Source organism: Gavia stellata, chromosome 3 (genome assembly GCF_030936135.1).
Source record: "Gavia stellata isolate bGavSte3 chromosome 3, bGavSte3.hap2, whole genome shotgun sequence".
NCBI lineage: Eukaryota > Metazoa > Chordata > Aves > Gaviiformes > Gaviidae > Gavia > Gavia stellata.
In genome coordinates this window covers 64465497-64483101 of record NC_082596.1, presented here as the reverse complement: position 1 = coordinate 64483101, position 17605 = coordinate 64465497, and the positions used below count along the sequence as shown (strand labels likewise).

The following is a 17605-nucleotide window of genomic DNA, read 5'->3' as shown; positions in this document are numbered from 1 at the left end:
TTAACTGTATAGGCTACTCCTTCCTGCATGTTTTACTACTGATACCTTGTGATAGGCATTAGGTCAATAAAACTGGTGGGTTTCATATGCTGTATGTATCCTTAATATGCAAAGGAATATTCAAAGGAAAAGCTTGTTCTATCCTGTAAGATTATTATCAACAACCACCCATAATGTGGGCTGAAATATCTGGTCACAAAACTGAATTTATTCATTTTGTATGACAGACCATTTTGTCCTTGGATTAGATCTTAGCACCACAAAAACATTTAGCCACCCCACTTCATGTAATCATATTAAATAATATACATAGCTTCACTTTAATGGTTTATGGTTTTAACTTCAGCTCAGATTCAAATGAAACTCAGCAGCACAAGAACCAGATTTATTTTAGTCTGAAAGAAAATGAGCCAATCAAAATACATATTTAAGCCAAATTCTAAGTTTTACTAAGTACAAGATGCCTTTCTATTTAATGTTGCTTGTTTCACAAAAAAAGCGCAAAGCTTTATGTGCTAGTGTCCAATAAACCCAAGAATCTTAGTTTCTGTTACCTCATTATTTTGCTCTAAAAGCTATCTGTTTAGTAAAGTGATTCCTTTGCAGATAGCTGATACTATTATCATAATCCAAAAGAACAGGAACTGTTGCAGACATGTGATATTATTTTAATAAAGAAAAATATTTTTTAATATTTTTAATTAGCATACCTACATTTTTCCTGCAGTACTCCAGAACATCCTAAATAGAAGGCTTACTTCTTTTGGCTTTCTTTAACTTTGAATAACCTTCTTCCTTCTGTCAACAAAACCAAACCAACCAACCAAACAAAAAGCAAAAAGCAGTAAAGCAAACAAAGCAGTAATATTAAGCTAACAGCTCAACTAAAAAGTTGTTTCTGAGTGAAATGTTTAGTAGAATGATATGAGAAGTAATTAATAAGAGTTTTTATTTTCCAACATAAATATAATTTAAAGTATGTTTATATGTTCAGTGGGCAAATAATTAAAACCAGAGCTGTTTTGAAAATACCCTTTTACATGCTGGCAGCCAAGACTTTCAAAACCAACTAATAATTTTTGGTGTTCAAACTTGAGAAAAAGACAAAGGCTTACTCATCAGAGGTGTTTAGCAGTGTCCCCAGTCAGCACCACTGTATTTTAATCTGGAGAGAGGAGGAATCAGACTAATGAGCACTGGAGAGTCCGTCCCTACCCAGTTAACAGGCAAGTCCCTCTTCTATTCCTGAGACTCCAGCTGAGGCTTCCCTAGAGCTGGCTCCAGCAGTGGCAATGCTGCACTGGCAGTGCAGGCAGGCAGGCAGTGAGAACTTGCTGTCTCCTGCTGCTTCCCAAAAGTAGCTTGCAGGGCTCAGGCTGGTATTTGTGCTACTCTGCTTGTCCAGTCTGCCCAACCTGTAGAGCTAGCTCCATGCTCACAAGCCCTAGTGTGGCTGAGTCATTCCCAGGAGCAGGCAAAGGACTTCAGCACTTCACTCATATTATGGTAGAAGTCTCCCTTCAGTACTCAGACCCCTGGGGTCTGAGTACTGAAGGTCTATTTTTATAACCACAGCTATTTTTAGTGGCTGTTTTTCTTTTCTTCTTTGTGAGACTGACTCCTGACTCTGCTGCTGTAGCATCGCAGTGCTGGGCCTCTAACTAGTGAGTCAGTTGTAGCCCTGTGGAAGGGCCTTTCCCAGCTGCAGTTAGATGGGGCCAGCTCAGAGCAGCTGGGCTGGCGTTTCCCACACCAACTCCTCTCTCCCCTGCTGCAGCCTGAGCTCTAGGGTATGACTGTGTTCCTGCAGCAGGCCTCTGAGGCTGCTCTACTGGCCCTTTCTGAACTGCACAAGTAGCACAGACTGTGCTCTTTTTATTACCATTAAAAGTTAGAGAATCGTCTCGTATTTGGCTCTAAAAGCATAACAAAACAAAAAGATGACAGATAAAGTTTAATGTTAACAAATCCAAATTAAGTGGAAGAATCTGAATTATGGATACATACTCTTAAGTTCTTAATCAACAGTCAATGAGTATGTTGACAAGGTAAGTTTATATATTGCAATGTGTGACTAGGCAAAGGCACTTCAGATCAAGCATGTGTAATGAGACCTCAGATGGTCACACTTGGAATGAAACACAAAAGGCAAGGGAACCTGGGTGAAAAGGAAGTTAAGTGCGTGTAACTTTTCTTCCTGGCTTATCTTGTACAGTTATTGCATAGTATTTTCAGTTGGCTATTAGCAGAAATAATACATACATATGTGTGTAAGAAAATACAATTGTACTGAGCACTGGGGACCTGGGACCTGTTCCTTCTAATGGGCCTAATTTGTAGTTAGTAAAAACATAGAGAATGGGGTCGTATGGAGAAGGATGTGGAAGATACAACTGAGTTTTAAAGAACTGATATTTGGAAACAGAAGTGTAGCCCAGTGGTAGGTAAAAGCAATATTTAAGAATAATGAAAAAATATTTTGAAGAGGAATTTAAAAGTACACACTATTACCATTAGAGCAGTATCCAGAAGAAAAAGTATAAAAAAAATAAATAAATTCATATTAGGAACCTGTTTAATTGCTGCTGCTGACCCCATCTAGTAATACAACAACAACTTAAATGTGTTAAATAACGAAGAGAATATAATTTTTAAAAACCCAGAATGAATTACAAATAGCCTTTTGGATCACATTTCTATAGAACGTTCTGAATTTAAGCGCTTAAGATGAGACACTTACAGAGACAATGAGAATGCCCATAGTTATATTGGGCAGGATAAAACTGTTTTCTGTAGAATCAGAAAATCTGCTTCAGAAACATATTTACATTAAGTAACATCACTAAAAGTTTTCATTTTAGTAGTATCTTTTGTAGGGGACAAAATGCACACTTGAAATAACAGTAACGTAACCAATGGTTAAGATTAATTTTATCCTGGTTAAGCTTAATTTTATCCAGAGCAGGCTCAATAAGATTTCTTTGCTTCCCTGTTTTAACTGGAACATGCTAAAATGAAAAAACTTAAATTTTCCTTTTTATCTCTTAATTCAAGTCCCTGTAGACTGGATTAAGGGGTGTATGTGTGGGGTTTTTTTACCTGTCTCCTTTTGGCACTATCCTTCTTTGCAGATGCTTCTATGCTGCTCTCCTTGATTGAGGAAGTCGGTTTTGAGCTCAGTGTTTCACATGTCAGATACTCGTTCCCTGTAATCATCTTAAAGTATGGAAGTTTACACCTTCATTAGCAAAAAAACCCCAGTATTTCTCTACTTGTTAAAATGACGTACTTTTTCAAAAGGTGCCCTCATAACACAAAGTTGAAATAATCTACCAAATTACATTTTATAGGGGAAAAAAGTGGCAAGCACAACACATTTCACCCATGTGGGATAGCCTCATAAAAATTACACTGAAATCAGCTCAGCTATTTATTTTATTGACATGCTGACAGAATCATAGAAAATTTAGGTTGTAAAGTACCTCTAGTGATCATTTACTCATAATTTTTGCTCAAAACAGAGCTAACTTCAAAGTTGCTTCGGGCCCCATCCAGTCAAGTTTTGAGAATCTGAAAGGAAACCAACTCTACAACCTCTCTGTGCAACTTGTTCCAGTACTTAACCACTCTCACTCTGAAGTTTTTTTCTTTATGCCCAGTAGGAATTTTTCCTGTTGCAACATCTGCTTTTAGTGAAATTTTAATTAACCTTGTATTTGCAAAACTTCTATGTTTGTCTAACAGCACCATGACTTACACACACTGCAGTCAGCGCTACACAACTGATGAGGTTTGAGATTCCTTCCAGGAGCTGTTCATTAATATGGTTTCAAATGAAGACAGACTGAACACCAAAAATTTCACCATGTTAACCTCACACAAATCTTGATAAACGGACAAACTGTCTTAAAGAAAGGAAAACTAATTATCCCACCTTAAAAGTCCCAAATAAAAAAAGTGTGTATCTCAGACAACAGAGTAGATCACCTTCCCTTTCAGAAAAAAAGCAGCAGTAGCTGACATTAACTTTTACGGTAGAAATTTTAGAAAACTATATTGAGCATGACGGTAGAACATGATGAAAGTCATGCTCTTTATTTGTTTTAGAATATACTGAATTTGTGAGAACCAGTGAGAATGAGCCCTGTTATTTACTGTACCTGTTCAAAGTTAGATTTGGAATAATGACTGGTTGTCTCAACAATATAGTCCTTAGAATGCCATGCTGCTTTATTTTCTTCATTTTTGGCGATGCACATTGTATCATTTAAGACAGATTCATGAATATTTAACCCTGGTCCTTCATTTGATCTCTTTGTTCGTTGCTGTGATAAACAAAAATTTGTCATTTCACTGTCTAATTTACAAATCTGCAAAGGTACTTTCTTTGACTGGTATTGTTTCTCAAGAACTTGCGTGGTATTTTGACTTGCAAACTTTTTTCCCTTTCTTGCACTAGAAGTAGGAGATGCGTATGTATTCAGACTCAGATTGATGTTCGATTTCTGAAGCACTGACCCAACATTCTTAAGAAAGGAAGGAGAATTTGCCTTTTTGTGATTGACTTCACTTGCATTCCCACCTGAAGGTGAGTTATCAGAAAAATTAGAATTAGTCACTTGTCCACCAGACTTTGTTTTCCATCGAAATACAGGTATACCATGTTTTGCGTTTGTTGTCCCATTCATTACCTGAAGTACGCTGCTATAAGTAGGATTTTTGACTGACGTATTTTGAATGGGTTTGTAAACCTGAGTTGTGCTGGACTTGCACACACTCAGCATAGAAGATGAGACACCCATAATTTTTATTGGTGAATGTCTGTCAGCATTTTCTCTTTTCTTCCCATCCATTTGATTTGTGGGCTTTCCATTCATTTGCATCAACTTTGCTTTGAAAATTGGTATAATTTTGCTGACTTTTTTGGGGGGGAGTTCAAAGGCTGAATTTACAGGCATTCCTAAAGATTTCACAACTGGTAACTCCGGTACTTCTGGTATTTGCCTATCATTCATTGATTTCTCTGGTGCTTCAATGCTAACCTTTCCTGTACCCTTACGGCTACTCGAAAAAGGGAGTGTTTCTGGCTCTTTGATCAAACGCTCCATCCAGTGGCTGTTTTCCATACTGCATCGTGAAGAAATTCTAGGCAAAGTCCCTTTCCTTGGAGGAGCCTGCGTTAGAGATACTATACAAACCATCTCACCAGCCAATTTCATATGTTTAGATTTTATTTCCTGCAATACAACAAGAGGTGCTAAATTGAATGAACTGGATTTAAAAATCTTATAGTGCCATCCAATGCATCATTATATGATATCTACCTCATATACATCACAATATATAACTATACATTTTCCTGTTTTGAATTAGAGTGAACTATATTTTTAAACAATATTTTGTTATCACTGCAAATGAAGATTTGTTTCCTCCTCCCCCCAGTTCTTTGTTTATAAACTATGCTGGAATATCGTATTTCTCAGAAGGAAAGACTTAAATTACAGTCTATATCTTGGTTTAGTGCTTTCCAATTGGGTAATGCCTAGCCCTTTTGAGGGGGTCTGCAGAGAGTTTGACTGACAGGGCTCTTGTCTCTTAAGACTTCTGAGGGCATCTCTATTCTGAGCAAAAACCAGTTTGGATGTCTATAAAAACTGCAGATGACAAAGAAGAGCCATTCTAGCTTTGATCACTGAAGAGACTTAAACAGGAACTGCTTTCTGAGAGGGTTATAGTATTTTAGCATCTCTGCAATTTCTGTCACTATTCTTTGTTCAGAATTAACTACTTCATTTTCTCTTTCACACACTACTACCAAAGAAATTTGAGTCTCAACCTTTGTCACAACCTCAAATTAAAGGAGTTTTGATTGCTTGCCTCCTTTTCATCACCAGCCATGGAGTAAATCTTACAGCTTGAGTGTTTTTAAATGCATAAGGCCACAGAACTTTATATTTTTCTTGGGTTTTTTTTAAAATAAATTGTAATAATAGTAGTAATAATTATTCTTATTATAATTATTGTTGTTATTATTATGGAAGAGGTTTGAGAAAGTTCTGGATATCCAACTGTAAAATAAGGTCTATATAACTGCTAATATTGATAGTAACTAATTAACACTAACCCAATTTTTTAAATGTATTTGTGACGTGAACAAGAACATAACAATGGCAAATAGCAATATAATATTTAATTACATGTTTAATTAAAAGTTACATGATTGATAGTTGTTTGTTGTGAAAAGCATAGTTTTACACTTTTACTGTATTCTGACTATGATAAAGACCATTTCACACCATGAACAAAGTACAAGCCATTAATACGTTTATAAAAAAACCTTACACGCACCGGAGCCCTGGAGAGTTCCTGTGTAGCAAAAAGTGCTTTACTTGTCATCTTTACTGGAAATCCACACAGATGTGAAAGATTACACTTCATGTCAGAAAGAAAAGAGTTCAACACGCATTCTGAATCTGTTCTAGGGAAATACTGCATTGGCTGACTTCGAATGCAACTTAAAGGGTACCTGAGTAAGTGTTCAGGGATACATAACAAGTTTCTTCACATTTCTATAATTATGAATTATCCTTCGCTGAGCATGATACCTCTAAAGCTTTTTGAAAAAAGGTAAACAAAAGCACTTACTTTCTTAAGGGACTGAAGCTTATAAAGTTATAGGACTTCAACATGCTTATACCATACTAATCTACCATAGTAAAGATTACTCATTAGAAGTAATCCTTAGTCTAGTCTTTCCTAGCAGAAAAATTCTCTTTAAAACAAATCTTTGTTGGACATGTTTTTACAGGACTTTAACTCTTCCTTTTACATCACCATTGAGAGGGGCATTATGTTTACAGAAGCTGTGAAGCAAACTGATCTGTTTGACTTACTATTATTCAATACAATAGACAAAGAGACTTGACTAAATATTTTGTTCCAAATTGTCTATTGAAAGAATTCTCTACTGACTTCTATGAAATTATGGAAGAAGAAAATGTGGGACAATCAAAAATGAAAATTTAGGTCTTTGCTAGAAGTGTAATAGAGGAAATGTAACAAAAATATTCCGAAAGGATACGTAAAGAGCCTTTCCCCTATTGGCTTGAAGTAAACATTGAAATATGTTTTTGTCTCTTCAAGATCCTCTGGAAGAATATATCCGTACTTAAAAAACCCCAAAAATGTGTATTACAAATTCAAATTCAATAGGTATAAAAAAGGGAGGGAAAACCAAAAGCAGTGTATATTGTTTCTCACCAGATTCTTCCAATGCATCTGAAATTCTCCATATGAACGGAAGGGGGATTCTGGAGGAATTATGTGGCTGATGTTTATGATCTGACCTATTTTCATGCTGTGCATAGGTAAAAGAAGAGATGCTTAGAAGGGGTGTCATAAAACTCAACCAAAAATATACTGGACTTCTGGAAAAAAAAGTAAATCTAATTTTTGTCATTGAAAGTATGGATTATTTTTATGTTGTGAGGACTAATACCTTTAGCTCACAAGTTTATGACAGAACAATAGTAATATTTCCTGAAGTATGGAAAAGAACTTGGCAACTACAAGTCTAATTTCTCTTGTCTGTAATACTCACTACCAGTGAATGTAGAACAAAAGCAAATATATAATTACTTGTCATATTTTTATGATGAAAATCATAGGTGAAAATAGAGATACTCTGTGGCAAAGGTGGAAATACGTTTTTTCTTTAAATCGACACTTTCTGCTGAAATTATATTTGAGGAAAATTAATGCTTTTGCATATCACAGAGTTAGCGAAGAGATTACTGAACTTGAAATAATATTTAAATGTGTAATTTATGATTCACTGATTAATTTTTCTCATTTTCCATAACATTGAGACATGAAAGTGAAAAAGAAAGGTTCCTGAATATAAAACAGACTGTAAAACAGAAATGCTCTTATGACTAGTATCAAATTTACAATTCGTATGTCAAACATTCCAGGAAATTACTGTTTCTGCTGAAATGTAAACAGACTCCTACCTTGGCAAAACATAGCACCAGTTACTTAATATGGAATGTTGGTGAATAACCATATTTTCATTGCTGTCAAACAGCTTTAAGGTATTTGCTGAAATATCAAAATCTCCCAGCTTAAAACAGATAAAAAAAAGTTATTTGCAAATATTTCTACAGCAGTACAAAATTAAAATTTCCAAAAATAATTGTGTGTAACAATACACTGAAGCTTATATGTTATTATTCTTTTATCAGCTCTCACAGACTGCTTATTTCAGAAGATATTGCCATTATCAAATTGCACACTATCTTATGTTAGAGCCTAGACTTCCAAAAGTTATGCAAGTACAAGGTTTAAAGGTTATTTAAATCAGTGAGATTTAAACTTTATTTGAAGCGTTTTAATAAGTAAGAGTACAGAAGGAATTTCTCAAACTAAGAACTGTCTCACTTCCATGCACATTTTTAAAAATTTAAATTAGAAACCCATGTTTGACAGTCTAGTAACTGCATATGCCACTTTGCCTAATCAAGTGCGAAGATCCAAGCAACAAAATTAATGGGACATATAGTTTCACCCTGTGAGAAGTCAAAAAACACCACACTTTTTCACAAAGTGAAAATACTTGACTGTAGAGGCCAATCAAGCACAGAGATCTGAGAAACATTTTCTCTCTCTATGGTCTGCCAGGGTTTGCATTTATTCACTGACAAGAAAATATGGCCAATTCTGTTTTAGAAAAGTATTAAAATGATCAAACTGATAATGAAGCCACATCATAATTGCTTCCATCATTGCTTTGTGTCATTTTGGAATTGGATTCCTAAAGATAGCTTTAATGTTTATGCTGTCCAGCTAGGTCACAGAAGAAATCCTATTCTTCTGTTGAAAGCCAGAAGTGTTTGGATCAGAAATACTTATTTTGGAAGAAACCAGCAAGCCTGACAAATAGGCCTGTGTATGTACGAACATATTCAACAATGGTGACATGGCTGTCAGAAAGCATGGTAACTTCTCAACATCAACCATGATTTCTGAAACAATTTATTAATTATGCTTGCAAGCACCATAGTCCAGGCTGCTCCGGTATTTTGGAAGCTGCATAGATAATGAAGCAGATTCCAGAATAATTACATATGGGGACTTTAAACATAGTGCTGACAACTTACCTGTAGCTTCACTTTTAAGATGTTACTCAAAACTGTCTATGTATTACAGTGAGATAGTGAACACCTTCTAGAAAACACTGCTAGAAGGAAATCTAGAATCATAAAGACATTTTACCACTATATTCTGTTAACATTTTTAAAAGGTCTCAGTTAGTCTAGAATCTCAAATTTACAATGCTTGCTAGAATGCATCAATACAGATATCATATAGATGTTATGCACTTACAACAGATGCAGACACTCAATGAATATGATTACTGTCTTAATGCAATCAGAAATAAGCACTTCTATCCCCATCATACTAACTGCAAGTCACCTAACAGCAAAGAAGATAAAGAATAATAAGACAAATACAGTCATAGAAAATATAACTGGTTTATACCTCAGGGGGTGGCAACCGAATTGAGCAAGCCTCCACACTGATGCAAAGCTGTCTCTCTGATACATTGAGATCTATAACTAAAAGAAAACCAAAGCAAAAAGCACTGCTTTGAACTACAGTTCATCTGTTAGACAGAAAGCTAAACCAAATGTTTATTTAAAGTAATTGTTAGTCAAAGTGCTGCACTGGAAAATCAAAAGGCTAGACTTCCTTAGCATGGAAATTAAAACTAATTTCATTTTAACTGTGAAAAATTAAAATAATAATTAATTACCATCCATACAGTACACCTCCCTAGGAACTCATGGCTGTCCATGCAACTGGATGCTTGATTCTCATATCCTTGATACACAAACACCCATTTTCAAAGCAAATGTAGTTATTACAACCATTGGCTGTACTGAGTCATCTAGCCCAGTATTATGCATACAGAAGTGGTCAATAGGAAAGACTATATAAGCAAGGCAAGCATTTATTGGCACATCTCCAGAACATCCACCCAGCTCTGAGCAAGCTCTAGCACAGGAACTGAATGTACTATGTTACAAACTTAGGCTTCAATATCTTCAAATGTAACCTTTAACTTTTATACTGGCATAAAAATATTACTTTGTAATTTTCACAATAGCTAAGCAGCATGCTTTGTGACTTAACTTTTGTGAACAGCAAACATAGTACATACAGGACAGTCACTTTAGGTCATTTTCCCATCTATTATTATGGAACTTTCACATCACTTGCAAGACTCATAATTTGAGGCAAGTGCATTTAATTGTAATAATCATAACTTTTACATGGTAAATTTCAATGTATGGCTGTAGATCACTAGTAGAAAAATTACCTTTTTATTGTGGGTAATTTTTCAAAGGTGCAGTTGAGCTGACAACTAATGCATACAGAGCATCATCTGCCATCAAGTGTATTTTGACTGAGGTTATTTCAGAACGAAAAATGAACATATATTGTGTTGGGAATACCAAGATCATGGCAGCATGAAAGCACATAACTATACCTTGCTCTCACAAGTTTACCATGAACAGAATATCGTACTTACCAACAGCATTTTGCCTTCCTGAATGAGACAAAAAATCTTTTCCTTAATAAATAAAATAGATAGTTATTATTTTCTAAACCATATGCCTAATGTCTTTATGCCAAAAAAAAAAGGAGAAATCACACAGTTTTGTTTGTGTGTGTCATGAATGCTGAAAGGTTTGTTCCTTTTAAGGAGAGAAAAACCCTTCTATAAATTAAATTTTCACTGATTCATTAACTCCTTTTATAAAAACGAAAGATATATGAAAGTATATGAGTGGACAGCAATTTATATATTGTTTTTTCCTCCCAGTAAGGAATTTATACATAGAACTATTTTTAATTGACTAACAGTTAATAAATTTCTCAGGTTCAAAAGAAAAGCTGAATAGTATTACTACATGTTTTACCATCTATTACCAGTTTTGCACAGCTTTAGCAACATAGATGATTAGACAAGCTGCATGTACCAGGGTCACATTGCTGTTAGTCAATGTCTTTCATTGAAACCAGTTTTATATCAGCTACCATCTAGCTCTCTACTTCTAGCTGCTATTCCTCAGTAAGTTGATTTCGTTCAGAGCTATATATTTTGAAGATACTGAAAACAAGATACTGTTAATATTGTGGCTGGAAATAAAACAATAACATATAGACTTTTCTCAATGTATATCTGGAATATCTACACAATTGCTCAGTTTAATAAGAGCACACCACAGTATCTGAAACACATCTGTTTTTCCATACTTTGGTAATTCACATTTATTCTACACAGGAGTTAATAGAGAGATGTCAGGCAAAGGAACTACTGTCTCAAAAGACAGAGCTTGGTAGAAGGAGGTGGTCTGACAGAAAAACACTTCTGCATTAGAAAAACATGCAAACCATGTGCAGAAGTGCCACTGATGAAAGCATGAATCTGAAAAGCAGGCCCAAGTTTTAGAAGACATTTACTGTCCAACAGTATTGGGTTTGGAAATTATTAATCTGCTATGTTGTGTTCAGTTGAAATAATTATTTGATCTATTACAAAGATGAGGAGGGAGATGAAAAAGCGAATGATACATCCATTCAGATCGTGAACTTGAATCATTGAACTTGGATAAAGGAACAATAAAAACGCAATCAAAGAAAAAAATCACAGGATAAATGAATAAAATAATTGAATATAACGAATGAAATAATGATGAAATAATTATGGAAGTTAAATTACGGAAAATAAATCCAACAATAAAGAATGAAAACTAAATGCTTGATCCCTGACCAGTTGAGTCAAATACCTTGCACCAAAAGATGACCAGCCTTGTTCCATCTGGGTGCAAGTCTGGCTGTAAGTGTGTAGGAAAGACAGGTTTGGAGAATGGCTGGACTAACTCTTTGTGGTGCTTCCAGCTAATAACATCAGTGAGAAAATAAAAATGCATTATTAATAATTTAATACATTTTTTTAAAGGCTTCAGTCAAAATTTAACCAAAGATACTGCTACTACATCTTGGAGCCAAATGCTAGTATATGTTACACATCTTTACTTTTCATCTACTTAGCTACAAGAGGAAGTTAGCAAAATATTTGATGTAGCATTTAGATTTCATGCATCATCAAAATAAGGTGCACTACAATTCATTTAATATTTTCACAAGGCTGATAATACACTTGGGGAAAAGATAACTGAACTATAGGGATTACTTCATTAGATATGCATTCCTTTCCAAACAATAGGGACAACATCCAAAATTTACATATATTAACTCTGCTGTCAAACTCAAGACCAGACACATTTTCTTGCAATCACAAAAACAATAGATAAATGTAGCTTTGTTCACCCAGCAGTACTACTTGCCTGACTGCTTCCCTGTCCTGTATAGCTTTCTATTGACAGTTAGCATTAGTCAAGAAAAATAAACTAATTACAATGGGTTAAAAAGAGTTAACTAATACACCTCCAGGAGGATGTTTCTAATGAGATCCTGCAAGGATCTGCTTGCGGCTCATGATTATTAAATATACTTTGTACTACTAATCTGCTGGTGTTGGAAAATCTAACGATGACAGGTCAGTTACACAGATCAACATAAAGCAGTTTTGTAAGTTAAGTGTATTTGAGCAGTATATGATTTACTAATCTAGATATGCATTTACACTTCCTGGAGCAAGGAAAAATACACCAACTGGCTGTGAAAATGAGTCACGAGAACTACTGGCTTTGCTTACAATCAGTCTTCTGACTCAGCAATTTTAGCACGTCCACACATACATTCATAAAACCCACAAACATTGCACACTAGAAGATAGTAAAGCATATGCATACTGGTCTAAAAATATATCAGCTGTTAAGCTCATGGGTTCCATTTCTTCTCTTAAGCTTTTGTTTTGTTTCTCTGAGACTGTGCTACACAGGTTGGATAGACCCAAAATGAGAATGGGAAGATAGATCAGCTGTCTGAACACCCCCACCCGTGGAACCTATAGGGCACATGCAGAAGGGGTGACACCAGAAGGGGAGCTGCAGGTCTTTGGCCTGAAGGGCAGGTCTGTCATTGCCTCGAGGTCAAACCTCAATGCCCCTGAACAGGATCAGGATCCCACTGCAGCAGAGAAATCTAGTGAAATTGCTCGGGAACTTAAAACTTTTGACTCTGACAAAGTACACTTACTATACCCAGTGAGAGATATTTTGTCTATGGACAGACTTTTTTATCCTGAAACTTGGCTTCTGTAGTGCAAATTGCATGCCCTATGAAAAACACTCATCTCTGGCAACAGCAATTGCAGGCAAGCGTAACAGTCTTAAGAACCGTGATATACATCTGCACTTACGGTAGCTCCTTGTTTTTCTATGTAGGCTTGACATATTCCTGATTTGTAAAATGGTATCTAAAAATAAAAAAAAAATTCAAGTGTCTGAAATTAAGGGGTGTTTTAGCAAATCATAAATTAAATTCTGATCCATCAGTGACTTTGCCTAAAAAAAAAAACATGCTAAGAAATACTTAAAGCAAACACCACATCCTGTATTTTAAAGGAGAATGATAACTAAAATTAGTTCAGGCATTTGTCATGGTGTAATCTTATTTCCAGCTAAAGGTACATTAACAAGCAAGCTAAAGACTGCCCAAAACAAAATCGCAGAACTCTGCCCCTGCTGCTTTCATTGTGAATTGGGTGTCATCTTACCAATTGAGTCCATTCTGTTCCACAAAAGATTCACCATCTGAAAAGGCCATTTCATCAAAAGAGTAGAAGAGATAAGCTGTCATCTACATTACTAATGCACAAACCCAAAAGTTTGCCTTAAATGACATAATTTTACTTATCCTTGATCCTCAAACAAAACACTTCTTAGAGAAACACGCATGTATGTGGGTCGAATACACTTGACTCCCAGCCATACTTTGGTTCAGGTTGAAAAAGAAGCAACAGGCCTCATGTCCTTGGGGTGAGCTTGTGAGCTGGAAAGCCCCTGGCTCATGTACAAGGGAGTCAAGGTGTCTTGAAAAATATTTCGAAAGGTGGTTTTGAAACCCAAAAGTACAAGATAACCCAAGTACGGAACAAGATATCAGAGCTAAACTGAAGACATCTGTCTTGTCTATACTATTGACTAGCAGCCAACTACTTCACCCTATAAATATTAAAATCAGGATGGGCCTAGTTTGAGCTCTCCCTCAGCAGCAGCTGGCCTGCATGCCAGGTGACTCCCCCCTTGAGCAGGGATGCCTCTCAAGGTTAGCGATTCCTTACCTGAAACTAAGAGATCCTTCCTTATCCAAGGCAGAGAGATCCCTTACCCACGACAGGTCCTCGGTAAGTGACTGATAATATGCTGAATTAATACTATGAAGCATTACTAATCCATGTAGCTACTCAGATATTATAAATATTGCATGGATTATTCCATTAGACATGAACTGTTGATCAAGTCTGAGACTAAGATGGGATCCAGCTGCACCTAGGCTCCAAAAAGGAGTTTAGAAAGCAAGGGAGTCCACTCTGAAACTTGTGACTCAACGGAAAAGCCCTCTTTACTCTTCATGCCTCTGGTCTTTCTGTAAGTCATTCTAACTCAATTTTCCTTTCTATGTTCCTTCCATGTAGTAAGTAATAAGATGAACCTTGCCATCAAACTTATTGTACTCTGTCAAATTATTATTTTACCTCAATAAAATATATTGCTGCTTCTCTCTTTTGAGTGAGTGCATTCTGCTCATCCGCAACAGTATGTAACTACGTATACTTATTTACACAGTGATACTGACCGCCATTACAACTGAAATTTGATTTAGTGTTCCAATAACAGGCGCAGAAAGGATGTCTTGATGCAGGAATAATAACTGTCTATAAAAAAAAAGTTAGAAAAAAATTCAAAAATAATTTTCCGTACTTGATTTTCTCAGCTTAAATTTATTTTCCTCACCTTCTGCAAACATAAAACATTCCATTTTTAATCGGTTTCCAGTGGTTCACTATAATATATTGGACTAGTCCAGCTACTTGCTCTTAACCCACCCACAGTGGTCTAAGGCAAAGACTAGAGGCCTTTGGCACATGAACAGAACTCTCCAAAAGTGTTCCTTTTGTCAGAATTTCTCATTTCTTCCCTTTCCTATTAAAGGGAATGACATAATTCTTGGTGAACACTAAGGAGTGTACATATGCTTTCTGAGTATTCTTTTAACTCAGTCTCAACCTCCATAAAGCAATACAATAGCTCAAACAATGTACCTAAAGCATTCCAACTTTGCAAGTGAACACAGATTAATTTTAACCATTTATTAATTTGAAGTAGGTGGCCTTGTTAGTTTTAGCTGATGACATTTAAAACATAATAGAAATGTGGTTTTTTTGCCCAATAGCCAGCAACTTTCCCACCAAAAAAAACCCCTATTTTGTACAATTTTATACTGTTTGCTGCTGATAAGAATTTTGCTGATTTTATTACAGTTAATTCCAGTACTGCTAATAAAATCTTTGAATAACAACCACCAACAGCTTCTGACAATAATAATCCTCAAAATTCTTTACCTGCAAATCTTTATCTGTGTACTCCTTGTCTCAGTTTCTGGTATCTGAGAACTCAGTATTACAGTAGTGGCACAGAGTTTTTGCAGTGCCGGCAGACTGACAAAGAACAGAGACTGGTGCCTGGTGTCATTCATGTTATATTGTTGATTGCCCCAAGGTGGCACCTGGGTCTTAAAAGAAAAAAATTAATTCATTTTTATAAGACAGATACTTGTTTACAGAACTTTACAAGTTTATGGTATCAGGTAAAAGAATAATCAATTATCTTCTGATTAAGATTAGGTAAGCAATTAACATAGTTTGGTCAACTAAAACAGAAAGCTTAATACACTATATTAATGCATTATACTGGAAAAAATAATTATTTACAAGAGTCAAAATATTCAGAGCAAAGACAATGACAAAAGCATCCCTTCCACCTTCTTCTCAGTCTATGTTGGGGCTGGAATCTATTTGGGATCCAAGAACTGAGGAATCCTTCTGTGATGTTGGTCCCCTCCTGTCTGCTAAGAAAGTTTAATTCCCAGGCGCTCAACAGCAGTCTCCTCACTAAGTCATACAAAGACCGTGCCTGGCCTGTCAGAGAGAATGAAAATCACAGAAACACAGAGGCACACTGGAAATCTTATCCTTTTTCCCCACACCAGGCTTCCTTCCTAGTCTTACAGGGAACTTTCGTGCTCCCTGCTTAAATCCATCTCTCTTCTTAAGTGACAGGTGAACACCGTATTCTAACCTATGCAGAACTGAGTACAGTCTCACACTGTACTGGAAGCTGTACTAATCCAGAATCGCATTCAGCTCTATGATTAATAATGAACACAGACAATTTGTTCTCCCATTCTTGCTCTGAAAGGAGAAATATATGAAGAATAGCATTTTGTCTTGGTGAAAATTTTTAATAGGCACACTCCTACATACTTATCAAAAGATGAAGAAAACATAGCTGGTATTTGGAGTGGAATGTGATTAGACATATAGTGGTTCTATCAAGGCTGTCTCTCACATCCTAAGCTTTGCCTTATAACAGAAATTATTGACTCTGTTTTGTGTTGAAGAGTATGAGGCAGTTTCGGGCTCAGGCCACAATCATTATCTTGAAGTGCACATGACTTGATATTTCACAGGAAGTTAGAACACAGAGTATACATACGTTCACTGCTATACCACTGAGCAGACGTGCTGCGACTTTGTCATTTTTGGAACTTCCTAAAAAGTACCAAAGAGAAGAACCGAAAGAACCAGAATTTCAGCCTGAGAATGTGATCCTTTGATGCAATACTAACATATTTCATGTGACTGGGAGTAATATGAAGTTATGGCTGTTATCTGGCCTGTTGGATGCCTGTCGTACACTCCTATGTACTGCAGCATAGGTCGGGCTCAGTGTAAAGGAATCAGAATATTTATACAGAAAAAGAACATCTAACATTTCATTATTTAAAGAAAATACACCTTTTAACTATAGCACCTTTCTCAATCAAAGTGTTTCAAAGAAAAACAGGCAGGTAGAAAGTCTGCTTGTTATGAAAAGCCAGAAACAAACACTGTACACCAGAAAAAGCTGTTTTAATAGTTCTCCCCGCTCCAAACTCTAAAAACCTTTTGGGAAATGACCTTACCAGTGCAGTGAAGATAGCAATAAATATTTTGTTTCCAAATTTTATGAAGTCACCAGGTATTCACCTGAAAAGCAATTTTGCAAATCATAATCCAAAAGTGATAAACTGGAAATGTTTTTTGAGGAACAATGTCAAAGATAACTTTGCTGTTCTGATTTTGCCCTGCCTTGCTTACAGTGTAACACATTAAAAAGATTAACCTGAGTCATATCCTAGAAAAATCACAAGATCAGTGGTTTATAGCTGTAATTTTAAAGAGAATAACAAGTTTCCTTGTTTCTTACCCTTAAAGGAAAACACATTTCAAGTTTTTCACAGCAATCATGGAAAGTAACTTTTTTTAAAATGCCAGCCAAAACTATCACTTCATCAGAGAATTCCAAAA

At 35.8% G+C, this 17605-nt stretch overlaps 1 protein-coding gene across 1 annotated transcript; it reads right to left on the bottom strand.

The window, feature by feature from the left end:
* Positions 1–741: 741 nt before the first annotated feature.
* On the bottom strand, positions 742–15732 carry C3H18orf63 (chromosome 3 C18orf63 homolog). Its single transcript, XM_059815818.1, has 13 exons — positions 15599–15732; positions 14833–14911; positions 13394–13450; positions 11856–11967; positions 10595–10636; positions 9541–9617; positions 8013–8122; positions 7261–7357; positions 7082–7167; positions 6349–6526; positions 4161–5237; positions 3100–3216; positions 742–798 (listed from the first exon to the last, which is right to left on the bottom strand). The coding sequence occupies exons 1-13, from the start codon at positions 15730–15732 to the stop codon at positions 742–744; spliced, it is 2223 nt and encodes a 740-aa protein (XP_059671801.1).
* Positions 15733–17605: the final 1873 nt, after the last annotated feature.